At 43.4% G+C, this 17,199-nt stretch overlaps 1 protein-coding gene across 2 annotated transcripts; it reads right to left on the reverse strand.

The window, feature by feature from the left end:
• Nucleotides 1-2,103: 2,103 nt before the first annotated feature.
• On the reverse strand, nt 2,104-6,233 carry dtx3la (deltex E3 ubiquitin ligase 3L a). Of its 2 annotated transcripts, none has more exons than XM_062559080.1 (5): nt 5,969-6,233; nt 5,426-5,873; nt 5,185-5,336; nt 4,000-4,205; nt 2,104-3,044 (listed from the first exon to the last, which is right to left on the reverse strand). In XM_062559080.1, the coding sequence occupies exons 2-5, from the start codon at nt 5,505-5,507 to the stop codon at nt 2,975-2,977; spliced, it is 510 nt and encodes a 169-aa protein (XP_062415064.1). In that variant the 5' UTR covers nt 5,508-5,873; nt 5,969-6,233; the 3' UTR covers nt 2,104-2,974. The 2 variants fall into 2 exon arrangements, with proteins under 2 accessions (XP_062415064.1, XP_037312200.1); XM_037456303.2 differs by having other exon boundaries at nt 5,426-5,518; nt 5,969-6,232.
• Between the last annotated feature and the right edge of the window lie 10,966 nt (nt 6,234-17,199).

The raw sequence follows: 17,199 nt of genomic DNA on the forward strand, positions 1-17,199 counted from the left end.
CGACTCACAGAGCTGTCTACGGGTATTTAGCTCAGTTCTAGCAGTTCTGACGGTTAAAAGGAGGGGTTGGACTTGTTTAGGGTTCCTAACTGTTTGTAAATCTCCTTGCTTCATGTTTGGATGGTTTTATGTTGTTGACATGTGCTAAACAAATACAGTTTCCTTGCCTTTTAAAGTATGTGCATGCAACTTTCAAAGAAGAGGCCTGAAAATAGGCTTAAATAGTTCTAATGACCCTTTTAGCTGAGTTAGCGATACCTGCGGGTTCTGGGACAAGTTGGGTTTGTCAGCACCATATGATGCCGGTCCTCTCGGTGGCCCCTCCGAGTCCTGCTCACTGTTTATAGGGACAGAATCAGGCAGAAGGTTCGTCTGTTGTTGTACTGATAATGGCTGCTGCTAGGGATGTGATTTTGGTTTTTTATTGATCACAACAGAATAAAAAGCCAAGACAAACTGTAAAAGAGTCTGAACCGTCCTGCCTATGACTCCCCCCCTACTTCCCTCATGGGTCTTGCCATGTCCCACCTCCAGACTCCGCCCATTGTCACGCCCCCGAGCAGGACACAGCTGAGACCAACGAGGACTCGGCTCTGGTTCATCCCGGCCCTGTAGGCCTGGGGGGTCGGTCTGTTTCGTCCCTCTAACAGCGAACAACGGCCTGAGTTGTGTAATTGGAGCTACAAATCCATTGGTAACCCCGTACTGGCTCCTGTGATGGGTCCTAATATCTCATTTCCCTTTCTGGTGAAGATTAAATGAATAAAATAAATAAATAAATTGGATTTATTTAGCGCTTTATAGTAGTCTCAAAGACGCTTTTTAGCCTGTTTCTGATTATCTATTATAGATTGGGAATTTCAATTCTATGGGAATGTCCAGATTACATCCACCATCCTCGTTGTGTAATTACCGGGCTCAAACAGGAATAGACTCTTAATCACAGTCCAAATTAAAGAGCTTAATGAAACCCTGAGGACAGTGAGAAGCATTTATCATTACCAAGTGATGACGGACAGCATTACGTAAACTCTTTGATGTCTCTTCAGAACTCGACCGTTTTGGTTTACAGGCCTTGTGTTTATTTCTTAAAGCAGTAGAATATGTAAGTTCATAGATTATTATGATTGCACAATTCCTATACACAAATAAAAATATATGAGCCCCCTCTTTTCTCCGTTTAATAGACTGGGATTGGGCACAGTTTCCCCCTAGAGCGACCACCAATACGTCCCTGTGTACCCTGAAGTGTGTGTTTGGACAGTTTTGGCAGACTGTGTGACCTGCCAGCGGTTGACCGATGGGTGTGTGTGTGTGTGTGTGTGTATCTGTGTGTGTGTGTGTGGGGGGGGGGGGGGGGGAACAGAGTCCAGGAGAAAGTGGTTTAAGAGGCTCCTGGATGACAGAAGCCTCCCAAATAAGATTATACTTTATTGAGGGTGCAAAGAAACGGCTGTAATTGAGTTTGAAGAGAACATCAGTCTTGCATTAAAATGGGAAAGTTCAGGCTTGGCAATATGGACGAATAAGGCTTTAGGTAAGTTATAAAGGTAAAATAGAAGAGTAGGACCACTAAACCACCACCTGCTGAGACAATTGTGCAGTTGAACCCCTCATTCTCAAATGTGTTTTCATCTCACAGCAGTGAGATCTGAACAATGTTCAGATTCACAAATATTAGGATTTAAGAGAAAATCTTAATGTAGTGATGAGTAGAATATTTAAGCAATAAAATACAGCAGTGATGTTAAAGGGTGTAGTTAGGCCCGAGGCGTACATGAACATTACGGATGCCATGTGTAAGGTACATGGTGTTTAATTCATAATATAGAAATGAATATACTATCTATTACAACACGGGTAGATGAAATCCAGCATTCTGATTGGTTGAGAGTAAGTCACGGGTAGGGTTGGATACCGAGAACCGGTACCAAAATAGCACCGGTTCCTACACGACTCGTACATACCGCATGGGTACCAATTGATGACTGAACAAAGGGGATTTGTTCTTCCATTGTGCAAAGAGAAAGCTCCTCTCCTGGATACAGAGAAAAAGAAATGAAAGCAAAAGAAAACAGGAAAAGGTCAAAACAGGTCTTTATTTGTCTGGTGAAATTAAGACTTAATTTAGGGAATGCTGAAAACTGGGGGTTTGGTCACATGACGCGGCCCTTGTCCAATCGGAGCTCTGAGGCCCAACGTCAGCAACATCAGGACCCAACATCTGCATGGTCAGGACCCCACATCTGCATCGTCAGGACCCCACATCAGCATGGTCAGGGCCCAACATCTGCATTATAGTAACAGATCCCTAAATCAATGTTGTACCCGTACGTTAAAAACTGACTTCAAAGACAGTAAACCCTCTCTTTAACTATAGATGTTCTACTCAACAAGTGATTTCATTCTTTAGACACCATTCATGCCACATTCCTGAAGAGACACCTTGATGCTGCTATTCACTTTTCCTTTTTTTCTGAACATTAACTTGCCTATCATGCCTTGCCTAGCGTGAAATGAGAACATGCCTCAAGCTGCATTCATTCAAGTGCAGCCCCTTCCTGCACATTTGTAAAGAGGTGTCAATTTGTGCTAAAGAATATTTAAAAAACAATCCAAATGACATTGTTTCAGTGGTCATTGACACCAGAGCCTCTCTTTTCCCACCGTGCTCAACGTGAACTTGTATCATACTTTCACGCAATCATTGTCACAGTTAGTTCTTTATTAAATAATTTGGAATAATACAATTTACTGATTTTAGGAGACAAATTAACTTCAGTGTAATGTAATCATTAAACAGAACTCTTTCACCCCGTCCATGGCATCAAACCTAACATTTGCCCTGTCAACTTGTTGATTGTATGAACTTAATCAGTTTGACATGGTCAGCTCCGTCCTGCAGGGATATTGTCTTTTTATACTCCATCCCATCAGCACTGTTTGAGGTGTCCATCCAGCAGTGTGTTGCAGGTTATTCAATGCCTTTATCCCTCAGCAGCTTGGTAACTGTCTGCAGGTAGTCAGAGTCTGGATAGCCGTCACTGAAAGCACACAAATGACTTCATCACATGAAGCTGAAGACGCGGGCGTTGGTGACATCATCATTTGTATTCGACATCCACTGGTCACAAAGACAAGAGGTTACGTGAGATAATCCATCATTAGTTGTGTAGTTCACAAAAATTAAATGCGTGCTCTGGTGCACTGCTTCTCAACCCTTTGAGGAGCAATAGAGGAGCCATAGAAGTATTCAATACTTCTATTGCAGTAGAAATACTAGTTGTAGTACTGTTACGTCCCCCAGCTCTGGTGCTTGTTGCTACAAGAGTGTGTGTGTGTGTGTGTGTGTGTGTGGGTGTGTGTTGATTTGCAGATGAGCCACACCTGAGCGGAGCCTGTGTCAGGGCTACAAGAGGCTCCCTGGACCATCTGCACGGGGGGGGGGGAACCCGCGAGAGCCGCAGCCCGACCGCGCTGGTGACGATCAAGGTTGCCGTTCAGCCGCCAACCCGGCAGCGAAGAACGTCCCGCACCCATTGATTTGTTTTGAGTAAACTAGTAAACTTCCGTTAATATGTATGAGTAATAATAAAATACCCCTAATTAAGTTTTGATACGAGCTGATTTGTGCGCGTCTTTCCTTGATGTTAAGGGTGGTGTCCGACCGCCCGTAACAAGTACTGTTAGTAATATCAACTGTAGTTTAGTAGTAGTACTAGTTTGAGTAGTAATGGTAGTAGTAGTGTCAGTACCACTAGTATTTGTAGTAGTAATAACTGGTAGTAAACCTATTGTCACATCTGGTTCCAAACTTTTCTCACTAGCTGTTGCATTAATTTATACTAAGTATAATAGGCAGAATAAGTAGTGAAGTTGCGATTTAACAAGTGACTTTTAAAAGTAATGTAACCCAAACATCATTTTGTAGAGTTCTGAGCAGGCTCCCAGTCAGCAGCAGGAGAAGGGCTGTGATCTATGGTGGTAGCATTTACTCACATGCCTCCGTCTGGTTGGCTTTTCAGGGGGATGGAAGCTGCAGCGACTGTGTCCTGTCCATCCTGGTTGGTGGTCACAGTAAACAGGAGCTGCTCCATGAAGGCCTTGTCCAGAAGCTGGAGGACTTTCCTGCCGTCACGGTTGTCGGGCAGGTAAGCCGAGCGCTGCAGCCCGCCATAAGGCTGGCCGGGGTGGGGGTGTTTCTCCTGCAGGGGGAGACGTGCTTTAACCACTTGTGTGATGCTTTGGCTCAATCTCACAGTGCTCCTCAAAACCACCAGGCTTGTGGCAATAGAAGGCCAACGAGAGCCTTTAATGGCCCACAAAGGAAGCAAACACAGTGCGTACATCAGGCTCACCTCAATCTGGCAGTGGGTTCTAAATACCTGTAACTGAACATCATAAACCTAGGAGACTGTGAGCAGAACATCAGCTGTAATGTTTTAAAATGTTATAGCGGAAGCATCGAGCACAATGATCTGTAACAATCCACTTCCTGTCCACACCAGCCCCTGTCTGCCCAGTTCAGGTGAATAGTCATGTGATAGTGTTTATTGAGGCGGGTTAGTATGGATGGAATGCATTGTTTGGATGTGACCTACATGAACTCAGTGCTTCAGTGTTTAGCAGCTCCTCTTCCGGCCGTAGCTCTGCTAACCGGACTAACCGGACTAACCAGACCGTCTACTTGGTTGGTGGAAAGAAGCCGGCCCATTGAAACCGGCGCCGTAGTTTGGATTCCAGTTCTTCTGGATTTGCATCAGGTGCAATTCATTTAGAGGGTGACTGGAGACTAGTTTTAGTACTAAAGGTAGTAGTGGTTTCAATCCAAGTTCCATGTCTCTCAGACCAACCTCCCCAGAGCGGAAGGAAAACCAGCTCCAATCATATTATCACTCCATGACTCCAGAGTCACTCCTCCCTCCTTTCACTGCACCCCCCGCCCCCCTCAGGGTCTGCCTCCATTCTATTGGCTCTGACTGGTCCCAGCTATCATTGGTTCAATGTTTTGAAAAACATAGAAAAAGAGAGCCCAATGCACAAGGAGAGGGGGGTCACCTTGCTTACATAACTATGGATCTTTTGTTGTTCTGTACATCCCTGGATAACATGTGTAAAATGGAGAAGATGAGATAGATCGTGACTAATCACACAAACTGCTAATAATTAGAACAGAACTCTCACGGTCTGTATCCCGTCTGGGAACATGTAGTTGATCTGCAGCGTGTTGTCTCCCGGGAATCCTGGCAGGTCCCTGGGGAGGATCACCCAGGTCATCTGGCCCTCTGGCTGGATGTCTCTCCGTCCTCTGTTCCTCCCATTCAGGTCGTCCGATGCTGCACAGAGAGTCCAATCATGCAGAGGGGACAGTTAGGATGTGCATGGAGAGACTGATGAGTCACATAGAAGAGTTGTAGACTTGTACCCTGCTGGAACAGTGGTGGAGGACCCTTTCCGTCCAGGTAGCGGTTGCAGTGCAGTTTGTCACTGCTCTGTCCAGAGCCCATCCTGAGAAGTACTACACCAAGGAAACCAATCACTGGTTACTGAGATGATTAGTAAACATTATCTAGGAGCCATCTACTGGACATGGAAAGGGCTTTGGCTTCAAGAAACAACATGTGATGTCACACCGTCATCAGCAGGCTGTCAATTCATTCATTCATCTAAGCTTTGGGGTCCCAATCCCACAGCAGTTTGCCTCAGGATGATCCATCATGGATCTATAAAACACGGGGAGTAGTGATGGAGCACACACTGCTTCCAGCTTACAAATGAAGCTTCATTCATTTTAGGACTTTTTGGACCAATTTAATAGTGGTCCACCACATGCATGGTGATGTGCGTCTGCTCCTCAGTCAGTGGGTGGTTAGCTGCCACAAATGATAAAGAAAGCAAACGACTCAATGGAAGAACAAGCCTCGCTGAGAGGTTCAGGGTGATACACAGCGTCATCAGTGTTACTCACATGAGGAGCATTAAAAGCCTGAGGAAGTTCTCTCCTGTTCTTCAGTCCTCTCTCGTCTTCAGCTCCCGAGGACCTGAGAGATGGAACGGGAGGGACGAGTGTGTCCTTGCTGGGTTGTGTCCTGCTGAGAGAACTGGTGGAGCAGCTTTGACACGGTGTGTGTGTGTGTGTGCCAACTTCTCTGGCCTTTTAGTTTCACTTCCTTATACTTTCAAACGCCTTCTGCAATTTGTCATATCCTCAAAATCATTGGTTTTTCCTTTTCTTTCCTCTTTAAGTGAGGAGCCATGGTTGGTCCTGTTCCTACACATTCTACACTTCATGTAGTAACATTCAAACTGCATCCTAAATGAGCTGCACCACATCCACAGCGTTGAACCCTGCCAGTGGTGAGCGTATTTGTTAAATTGTAATTAAAATATACCTAAAGGAATCAATGTAGAATTAAAAATATATATACACAAAATTACAAACAGTAAGTGTGAATTAAAAACGTAACAGTATTTTGCTAATAATGACATTACATTGATTCTTATTTTTATACAGTTAAAATTGTCATCTTAATTAAACTGCTTTTTACTGCGTCTTAAATCTTATACTGTTGGCGCACATTTAAGTTGTTTTGCACTCGTGTTTTCCGGCGTGCTGTTTACTTGTGGCTAAAAATAAAAATAACTTACTTCTGAACTTAACGTTGGATATGTCAATCCATTTATTTATGTAACAAAAAAACCAAACAATTCGGTCCACAATCCGCCGTGTCTCAGTCAAAAGTCATCTGCCTCGCTGTGCGCCACACCTGCACTAATTAACCCTGGTGTTAAATAGGCTTGTGGCCGAAACAGCACCATCCCATTGCAGTATTCAGAATGGCTCCAACACAACCGGCCCCTAATTGTTCATGGCAATTATAAACATTCATGTATGGAGACATTCATACAACGAAAAACAACATTTGCAAATAAAAATAATAAACAAATAAACAAACAAATCAACCCTCTCTTTCATCAGTTAAAGTCTGTAGATGTAAAACCGATACAGAGACCTTCCTGACCAGTCTGATCATGCTTTCCCAAGCACCGCCATGATGGGAAGCTGCAGGTGGGTTGAACGTCCACTTGATGTTGTCATGAATTAAAGCCTTCTCAATTGATCTGTGGTTTAATTCTGCAATTGCTCTTTTTAGTTCCTTTTCTGCACCTGTGAAATTTGTGCCATTGTCTGAGCGAAAGTGTACCACCGGTCCTCTTCGGCATATGAATCGACGAATAGCACGGATGCAGGAGTCTGTGCCACTTCTAAATGAATTGCCCTGCTGGCCATGCATGTAACCCCATAACCCCATAACGTTTCAAATAAGAACGTCCTTGTTTTACCTCAATGGGCCCAAAATAGTCCACTCCCACGTTAGTAAATGGAGGTAAGTCTGGAGTAATCCTCTCTTTGGGGAGATCCGGTATATTTTGATCACACAATTTTCCTTGGTGCAAAAAGGACAATTTGACAAGATTTTCCTTGCTGCTGCATTGGCATGAGTGACCCAGAATCTCTCAATTTGGAAAGGATGTCATTTCTCCCACCGTGCCTTGTCTACACAGGATGACTGGATGTTTGCTCTCTTCGGGCATTGCAGTCCTGGACAATCTTCCACCAACTCTTACCAGTCCTTTCTCTAAAACAGGATTCAGCTTGTAGATAGGGCTACACCCTTTTACAGGTTTTCCTGTCTTTAGTGCACAAATCTCGGTGTCAAATCTTTCCCTCTGACAGAACTGAAGGATAGCGATTTCTGCTGCTAATAGATCCTCCGTTGATACACGTTCTCGTTTCAACAACTTTCTGGCTTCCAACATTTTTTTGTCAACTTAGAGATTAGCCATTCCATCTTTCACAAGTTGCTTCCTTCTTTGACTCAACTCCAATGGAGTCCTTTTGATCAACAGCAACCATGCAACTGCAACTTTCAACCTTTTCCAGTCAGAGAAATAGGTGATGAGTTGGCTCGTTGCCTTATCCTCTTGAATGGTTATTGTGTTTGTAGAGATTTCCATTTTGACCTCTGGATCATTCTCCTCCAACGTGGACTCCACTTTGTACTGTAACCATGTTTCTCTTGCTCTCCACAGGAATTCTGGAACTGATAGCTACGTTTTGCTTTTCAAAAGCTTATGGACTGTCAGTCCTCTAGATGCGTCATCTGCAGGATTTTGTTTTGTGTGAACATAGCGCAACTGTGCTGGATCTGAAGCTTCCCTTATGATGGCTACTCTGTTGGCCACAAATGTTCGAAACCTTTTGTTTTCATTGCTGAAGACTGTAGTACTATCAGTCCAGAAACAGGATTCTGACCAAGAAAGCTGTAACTCTGATTTTACCATCCTGTCCAGCCGAACAGCCAAAACGGAAGCAGTGAGCTCCAAACGAGGAATGGTTACGGGTTTAAGAAGTGTTACTCTGGACTTTCCAAGAAGAAAAGAAATATGAACATGACCTGCTTTGTTCTGCAACCTTAGGTAAGTTACCGTACCATATCTCCTTTAACTGGCATCGGCCAAGTAATGCAACTGGGCGTGGACTGGTGTTCCAAAGTCGTGTGGTTTCAAGCACCTACTCACTCGGAACTCTTGAGATCTCTTTCAGGTCAGTTGACCACTTTATCCACTGCTGCTTTAAGGTTTGTGGAATTTCTTCATCCCAGCCATAGTTCCTTTTGCACAACTCTTGTAATATGTGCTTGGCTGGAAGAAGGACTGGCGCAACGTACCCTAAGGGATCGTACACTGCACTAGTGACTGATAGAATCCCTCGCCGTGTTTGCATCCGTTCTTTGCAGTTCACATGGAAGTTAAACTTTTTCCAGACACCAATGTAGCCCCAGTGCTCTTTCCACCGGAAGTTGGTCTATGTCCAAATTTAGTTCACTCACACTTTTAGAATGTTCTTTCTCAGGAATTGTTTCAAAGACTTTGCAACTGCTACTTACCCACTGTGTAAGAGGAAACCCTCCTTTCTGGAAAAGTCAGGTCCCGGACAATCTGTACTGCTTTCTGCACAGACGGTGAGCTTTTCAGACAATCGTCCACGTAGAAATTTCTATATACCGTGTCAATCACTTCATCCGAAAACCCATTCCGACTGTCGTCTGCTGTCTTCCTTAGAGCATAACATGCACAACTAGGCGATGACACTGCTCCAAAGAGATGTACAGTCATTCTATATTCTTCAACTTGCTTGCGCAGATCTCCATTAGGCCACCACAGGAACCTTAGAAAGTCTTTGTCTTCCTCGGCCACTCTGACTTGATAGATCATAGACTTCACATCAGACATAAAAGCAATTTTCAAGTTGTTATTTTGAGCTTGAACATTATCCCACCTGGAGCTCTATTGCTCATTGATGAAGTGAATTCAATCAGGAGACTCTGAGAGGTCCAAATTGACATTTATTACACCATTGAAATCTTGTCAATTGGACTCCATCCTAAACCAGGAAAATTAAGGGGCCACGCTCGGCAGAATGCCCCTGGAGTCCAGACACCGGTAGTGGTGAAGAAGGGAGTTGATGAAAACCGAGGAGGACAGAAGAAGGCCTGCCAGCTGGCTGGAGGTGCCCTGACAGCAGAGAGGAACCCTTTAATGGTTTGACAGCAACAAAATGATTGGTTTAGAGACACAGCGCTGCATCTGGTTGGTTGGTTGTATACACCTGGACACCACCAATATCAGCTGACCCACTGAGGCATTCCTTTCGAAAGTACCGATTAAGCTCCATGTTCATTTATGGAGGACTAATGGTTATTTATGTTGGATTTGTTACCCGTAGAACATTTTAACAAGCATAAATAATCATTTTCGCCTGTAAAACAGCATGCCGAGGGTCAAGCAGCGTTATTGGGTGCCACCGTAAGTAGTGGACATTAAAGTGAATGCCAGACTCTGACAGAAGTTGTTAATGCCGACGGTCACAGGCTAAAAAGAGGAAATCGATGGGAGGTTATCGAGCATCAATTCAGTCATTGTATTTTTAAAAAGGCTCATTTAACCCATTTGGAAATCCAATACGTGCACTGCCCACTGGTTCTTTCCTGCCTGCCTTCATTTCCATGTAGTATACAAATAAATGAGTAGAATGTATTGATGTTAATCGATGTTTCGCTATATGTCCGCTGCTCTTTTGACCAGACCAAAGAAACAACTTCTACCACTTTTTGGTAACTTAATTGCATAGTGAAATAAGAGCACTGCTGTGAGGACTTCTTTCAGTGAGGACATACGCTTGATACTATCATGGAGAATGGCACAATTAGCTACAGAGCCACTGCCAGGTACTTCTGGCATCTGTGAGAAATAAGCCTAAATGACTAAATCAATGGCGAGCCGCCGTGTTCAATCATACAGAACTCCCCTTTCTCTCTCCTTTGCCTCCCGTTCTCTCTTTCCTTCTATTCTCGGTGCCTCCATGCTCCCTTTCCCCCCTGGTCTTTTCTTCCCCTCACCTCTCACTTGCCCTCGGCTTACCTCTTTGCTGCCTTTCCCTGACTATTATCTCCCATTTGCTCTCCCTTTCCCTCCCTCATCGGCCTTTTTCCCTGGCCTTGCCAGCCCGTGTCTCCTCCTCAGTTATTGGATAATTTGGCTTTCTCCTGCGTGTCTACGTACTAATTAAATGTGGTGTACACTGTCTGGAGAATGTCACAAATGATTTTCGTTTCTTCAAGGAAGCGGGAAGCCTATTCCGAACACGTGGGATGCATCTTCTCCGCCATGGATGAATGCTGTTTTAACAGATCCCAACCTTCTACCTGCTGACGTTGAGACATGTTATTACGTCTGGTTTAGGGGTCCTAGAACCTTTACTGTACCAAAAAGGGTTCTTGAACAATCAAATAAAAACCAGTTATTCATATGTCCCCAATTCAGAAATCTCATCCCTCCGTTCAGAGTTTGAGGCTGTACACTGGGACCTTCAGTGAAGGGGGTGTCATTTGACATGGTGCCTGAGCTGGTCCACGAGGATCTGGGGGGTGGCTACATTGTGTATTGTGACTATTTTTACACCAGCCCTCTACTGTTTTGTCATTTGAGACAGCAGGGGTTTGGGGCCTGTGGGACCTACTGAAAGGGCAGGTTGATGTTTCAAAAACACAGAAGACCACCATGTACCAAAAATCAAAGAGATGCTCCATCCATTGTATCAGTGGTGGGGAACCTCTCTTTGTAAAGTGGATGGACACCAGGAAGGTCTCCATGTGCACAACATGTGGACATTGCTGCTACTAACAGCTTGGATCTTGTGAGGAGTGCAGGGTCACAGCCGCTAAACACTGCCTGGTCGTGAACAAATGCCAAAAGCTGTAGCATGAGACCAGAGAGCATTAGGCAAACTACTGTTTGAGAATATGCAAAAGTTGTTTTTTTTGTAGTCTCAAAAGGTTTCTTTGTGTTCTTTTACCATTGAATATTTAGAGAAACCTGTTGAATAACAAAAAATTATAATTATATATAATATATATTATATATAATTATAATTACAAATTTGAAAAAAAGAGTAAAAATATTTACAGAAATGACATTTTTCTACACATTTATGGCACCCTGTCATAAGGTTAAGACTTTCCTCTTTGACAAGGCTTAGTCAAGAATGGCTCAGGTTAGCCTGGACCATTTTTAGGAAGAAGAGTGAATTTCTCAGACTTTGATAAAACCAGAGAAGTCGCCACCTTCAAGGCTCTGTACATTCGCTGCACTTTTACAAAACTGAGGTTGTTGCCTACCTACGACACGCATGTGGTTCAAGCATGTTGCACATCCCGGATGTGGAATATTTTATTATTTGTTCAGAAACACGTCACTTCTAAAGTGGATTCTTTAAATCCAATTAAGCTCTCTCATCCATTTCAAAGCACTATTAAAGACTTGTCCTGTTATCAAAGAGCAATGAGTGTGAGGAAACATGATGAACAAAATGCCAACATCTTTTGAACTACTTCTTCAGGAGGAAAGACAAATCCACGAAATGTGATGCAGAAACACACAGTGAGTTGATCTTCCCTGAAGGAAGAGAAACCGAGAGAGAGAGAGCTAGTAGAAAGAGGGAGTAGGAGGCTGTGACAAATGTGCTTTTGCTATCAAGAGGCTGCTAAGTAAGATGAGTCTTTTAACACCCTGAAAACAAATGGAGATATCACTGATATTAAAACAGACAAGGCCCCCTTTAACATACTTGGCGCAATTTGCTTGGAGTTAATAGTCTGTTGTTGGAGATTTGATCAGCAGTGAGCCGAGTGGATCACATCCAGTCCAAAGAGTCTGCAGAAGCTGTCACTTATCATTACATCAGCCCTACTGCTGTACCAGGCCACAGAGGAACAACTGCTCCATAGGTGTGACAGTGCGGCTCTGTGAGGGATTATCTATCAATAGAGGGGGTACATATCTATATCTAAGTTTTTATTTTAGTGCAAAACACATTTTCCACACAAATCATATTTGTTATGCTGTGGTGTCCCCAGAACCTGGTTGATCTCCAAAATAAAATTAAAATAAACATAATTTATCATTCCCGAACATTATATTAAGTGTCTTCTGAAATGTTTTCTTATGGACTTTGGAAAACCAAAGTCACAAAAGATGTGGGTGTTGGGTGCTGCCTTGGACCAGGCCTTCATGGTAGACCTGGGCTGGCTCCTCCAACAACAGCATGGGCTGAACCGAGCCATTGACCAAATTACAAGGTCTGGCCTTCAGGGGACTTCCTGCCTGTATCATGTAGCAGACCAAAGTCCGCCGACTGGTTTCTACCACCTGACCCAAAAAATAAAGAAAGCGGGGCCAGGAAGGGATTGGAGACACGTGGTGTTGAAAAGGAAATTGACTGACAGAGGCTGCATGTGGAGAGAAGTGAGAGGAAAACAGGACAGGTAAACTTTGGAAGGCTGCTGGTTGCTGGACCTCGAGGGTCCAAAGAGAGGAACCCTAACCCTCTACCAAAAGACCCTGCTTAACACGGACCGAGGGAGGGAACCAGCTGGAGACCTGGTGGACCGCTCTGGACCATGGTGGGCTACCGAGACGTGGTCGATCAGGACTGAGAAGTCCAGGCTGACTCCTCCAGCTAAGCACACCAAACTACACACACACACACACCGGCCACGCCGTCTACTCGACCTCAACATTTACATTTCCAGGACGCCTTAGACTTTCCTTAAAAAGGATGAACGTATGAAATGAGAGCAAATAACAGGGGTTATTTGCCTGTCTGGCGACCAACGTGCTGTTCCGAGTAGAGACACCCCCTACGCTACAATCAACAGCGTACTTAATTCCTCACGTTGCTCATAAACACGCTGCTCTTAACAGTAAAAACCTTGTCCAAATATGTGCGAGATGAACCTAGGTGTTGCCTCATGTGTCTCTCTCATGACTATTCGCTGACTGTGACCGCCCCTTTTGTGGTTTTTGTTCATCAGTAAAGAACCAACTTTTTTGTTTCAAGTAAAATCTGGTCTCCAGTGTCCGTCTCTGCGTTTGATTTAACCGTGACATCACCTAGCTCCAGTAGGTTCTATGTCTCATGTCATTACCACTAATATATATATATATATTCTCCTGATTTTAGGGTTAGCAGGGCGGCCCTGACACTGCTGAGTGACCTTCTCCAGCAGGGGAGACAACGTGGATGGGGTGCCACGATAGAGACCCTAGTGTTCCAGTTCTGGCTAGCGAGCGGGTCCTCATACAGCAGGGGTGTCCAAACTTTTTGTCCCGAGGGCTATATACAGAAGAATATACAAAGGACTGGGCCACTCACTAGATGTGAGGTATACTGCCTCTCTACTAATGCACTAATATTGGAAAAAACAAATCAAATGCAGGAAAATTACTTTTGTTAATTGAACATGTTTGAAGAAAAAAAGCCTCTGTAATAGCTCTCCATTTGTAGATTTTCAAGGTCAGCAGGTCATTATCTCAGTGAGTCTCAGATTGGATCTTAGGGTGCTGATGCCCCTTCATTGTCCTGTTTGAAGAGAAATAGGTAATTTGGCTTTTTCAAGCTTAATGCACAAATAAATGATCGTGATTGTTAACACATCAACTAATGTTTACTTAATAAATTCAGTCAATTAAATAATAATTGGGCTTATTGACAGTTTTAAAACTCTGTGTTTTTATTTACTCCCCTGTAATGGGAGAATGTTGCACTCAGTGGGAGCAGCGATGCTGCGCTTTGGTCCGAAGGTTAGGAATTAGGAATTAGGAATAAAATAAAATTCTTAGGGTTTTATTATGAACCAGGAAAACAGGCTACTGTGGGCCGCAGCCCTACCGAGAAACAAACCAACTCTCTGCTCACTCTGGCCTCCACTGCCACAACCAACCCCCAACTCTGGCTTGGCACCGCCATTTATCCTTTGCTGATCAGCTGATCAGCTGCAGCTGCTGGAGTGACATCACCATCACACCTGAGGAGAATCACACACACACACTCACACAGCAAAACAAAACACGGCACGTAACAGACCTTATAAACTCGGTAACTGTGAACAGACCCTTTAGCAAAGCTGCTGGAGCCATCAACGGCTGCCATGTCTAAATAAAGCCACCAAGCGGCCCTGATGGTCACTGCTACAAGAACTCCTCTTTATTAACCCACACGGTGTTTGTGACCATCAGGTCAGTTTCATGGACCTCCACATGGGCTGCAAGTGCACCGCATGTTGCAGTGAGCAATGGAGAGATGCATTGCAAACACTCTTGACCTCACCAATGACACTAGGGTCTTCCTCGTGACACCCCATCCGGTTCCAGCAGGCCATCATGTCAATCCCTGCTAGGCATTTTTACACATACGTATATACCTACGGATTTGATTTCTTTTTTTCATCGTGCACATTTAGTTGCTGTTGTTTTTACTGTCATGATATTTTTTATAATAAAGTAATAATAGCATGAGAAATAGCAAATGTATTGTTTTTGTACATAAGCATGACCTCTTTGCATTATAAAGTTTTTTTGGGTACCATCTAATATATAGCCTGTCCATCCTGTCCCGGCTCTTCTTTCCTCTGCCTCCCTGTGGAACCTCGTTTCCCCTCTCAGGGGTTCGAGTAGATCCTCGTGTTTGGAGAGTTTGTGTTTCTGCAGGCTTTCCTCCTCTGCCTCATCTTCCTCCTCTTCATCCTTCTCGACCACTGCTGCACTTGGTCCACAGGGATGGAGGCAATTAGGACATGGGGGTGATGGAAGGCCTTTGTCCTAACACCTCATCCAAGTAGACAAACTGAGGCTAATTTGCAGCAGTGGGTTCCCAACTGCCACCCTCTCCTGACTCTGGATACCGCAGAACAATCAGGAATCAGGAAACATTTATTGCCATAATATGTTAGACATACATGCAAATTGACTTGGTGGTCGGTGCATGACGGAAGATAGTACAATCAAACACAGTTAAGACAATCCGCTTAATAAATGTCAGAGACCGGATGACGAAGTTGTAGTAACACATGCACATACAATTACAACTTATAGTGCTACTTTAATTGCTAACATTTTTTCAAATGGAATAGAAAGTAATAGTTACCAGACTAATGTTAAACGATATCACTGATCATCTTCCAGTTTTTGTATTAAATAAAAACGTACATCAAAAAAATGAAGAGGATACCGTGTATTGGTTTAGAAGGGTAACAACAAAGAAAACTATTGAATTACTTAAAAAGGATCTATTAACGCAAGATTGGAGTATTATATATAGAGAGAACGACACTAACAAGGCATATGATGAGTTTGTACGAATATAATTAAAAAGTAAAAGTCCTAGAGAAAGTTTTCAATTCTAGACTTGATAGTTTTATTGAAACAAATAATTTACTGTAGTAGTAGCAGTAGGGTTATTTATTGACCTAAGTAAGGCATTCGACACAATAAATGATGACATTTTAAGTAAGAAGTTAGAACAGTATGGGATCAGAGGGGTAGCTGTACAGTGGGTTACTAGTTATCTAAAAATAAAAAACAATGTGTGGTAATAGGAGACAGTCAGGTTATCAAGAAATTGTGTGTGGCAAAATTGTTTAACATTTATATAAACGATATTTGTAAAACATCTAAAATACTTGGATTTATTTTGTTTGCAGATGATTCAAATATTTTTGCATTCAGAAACGATTTAAAACAACTGTCAAATTGTTACTTTGGAACTCAAATGGGTTACTAAGTGGTTTCAACAAAACAAACTATAACTAAATCAGAGTAAATACAAAATCATGATATTTGGAAAAGGTAATTCCAATGTCCAGGAAGTTATTTGTGAGGTCTCAACCCCAGCGTGACGGCAGGAGGCCACGAGGGGGGAGCCGAAGGACGCGTCCTCCGGAGCCAATCACTGGAACTCTGAACACCTGCGAGAGGGAGAGCCTTATAAGACCAGCCCGACCCAGCGGGCGGGTTGTGCGGTATTGAATGCACACTTCTCTGCTGAACCAAAACCCCTTAGAACCTGTGAATCGACCTGCCGCCTTCAGCTGACCACGAACCTGCATATTCCCCTGGACCAGAACCGTCTTTTGCCTCCCGCGTTGCCGACCTACTGCCTGTCCTCGCAATTCCCGTTTAGATTTGCCCCTGGATATAATTGATACCTGTCCTTTAATAAATAAAGGTTGGAAGCGCTGGTCCTGAGTCCGAGTCTACCTCCAGGGTCCATCCCTTACGGTTATTAAGATGTGTCGTTATAGAGCGAGTGCATAAAATCAAATTCCTTGGAGTTATTATAGATGATAGAATTACTTGGAATTCTCATATCAAGTATTTCAGTAATTGCAAAAGTAAAGCATTTCTTAAACATCAAAGCTCTGCATACTGTATACTTTTCTCTACTCTTGCCCCACTTACATTATTGTTCTGGGGTATGGGGTAGTACATACAAAAGCACATTAAAACCAATAGTAACAATGCAAAAAAGAGTCATCCAACTCCTTCATAAAGTTGGGTTTTTGGACCACACAAACTCATTATTTTTCAAATTTAAGTTAATGAAGTTTTATGACTTTCTTGAGTTCCAAACAGTACAGATGCTATATAAGGCGAGGCACAAACTATTACCAAGTCAAATACAAAGAAGGTTTCAAGAACGTACTGGTGGCTGTGCATCACGTGATGAATTGAACTTTAGGACGCAAAAACATAGTACAACCTTGAAAGGTTTGGGCCTTACGGTTAATGGGGTGCAAC

This window comes from Pungitius pungitius, chromosome 19 (genome assembly GCF_949316345.1).
Source record: "Pungitius pungitius chromosome 19, fPunPun2.1, whole genome shotgun sequence".
In the NCBI taxonomy this organism is placed as follows: domain Eukaryota; kingdom Metazoa; phylum Chordata; class Actinopteri; order Perciformes; family Gasterosteidae; genus Pungitius; species Pungitius pungitius.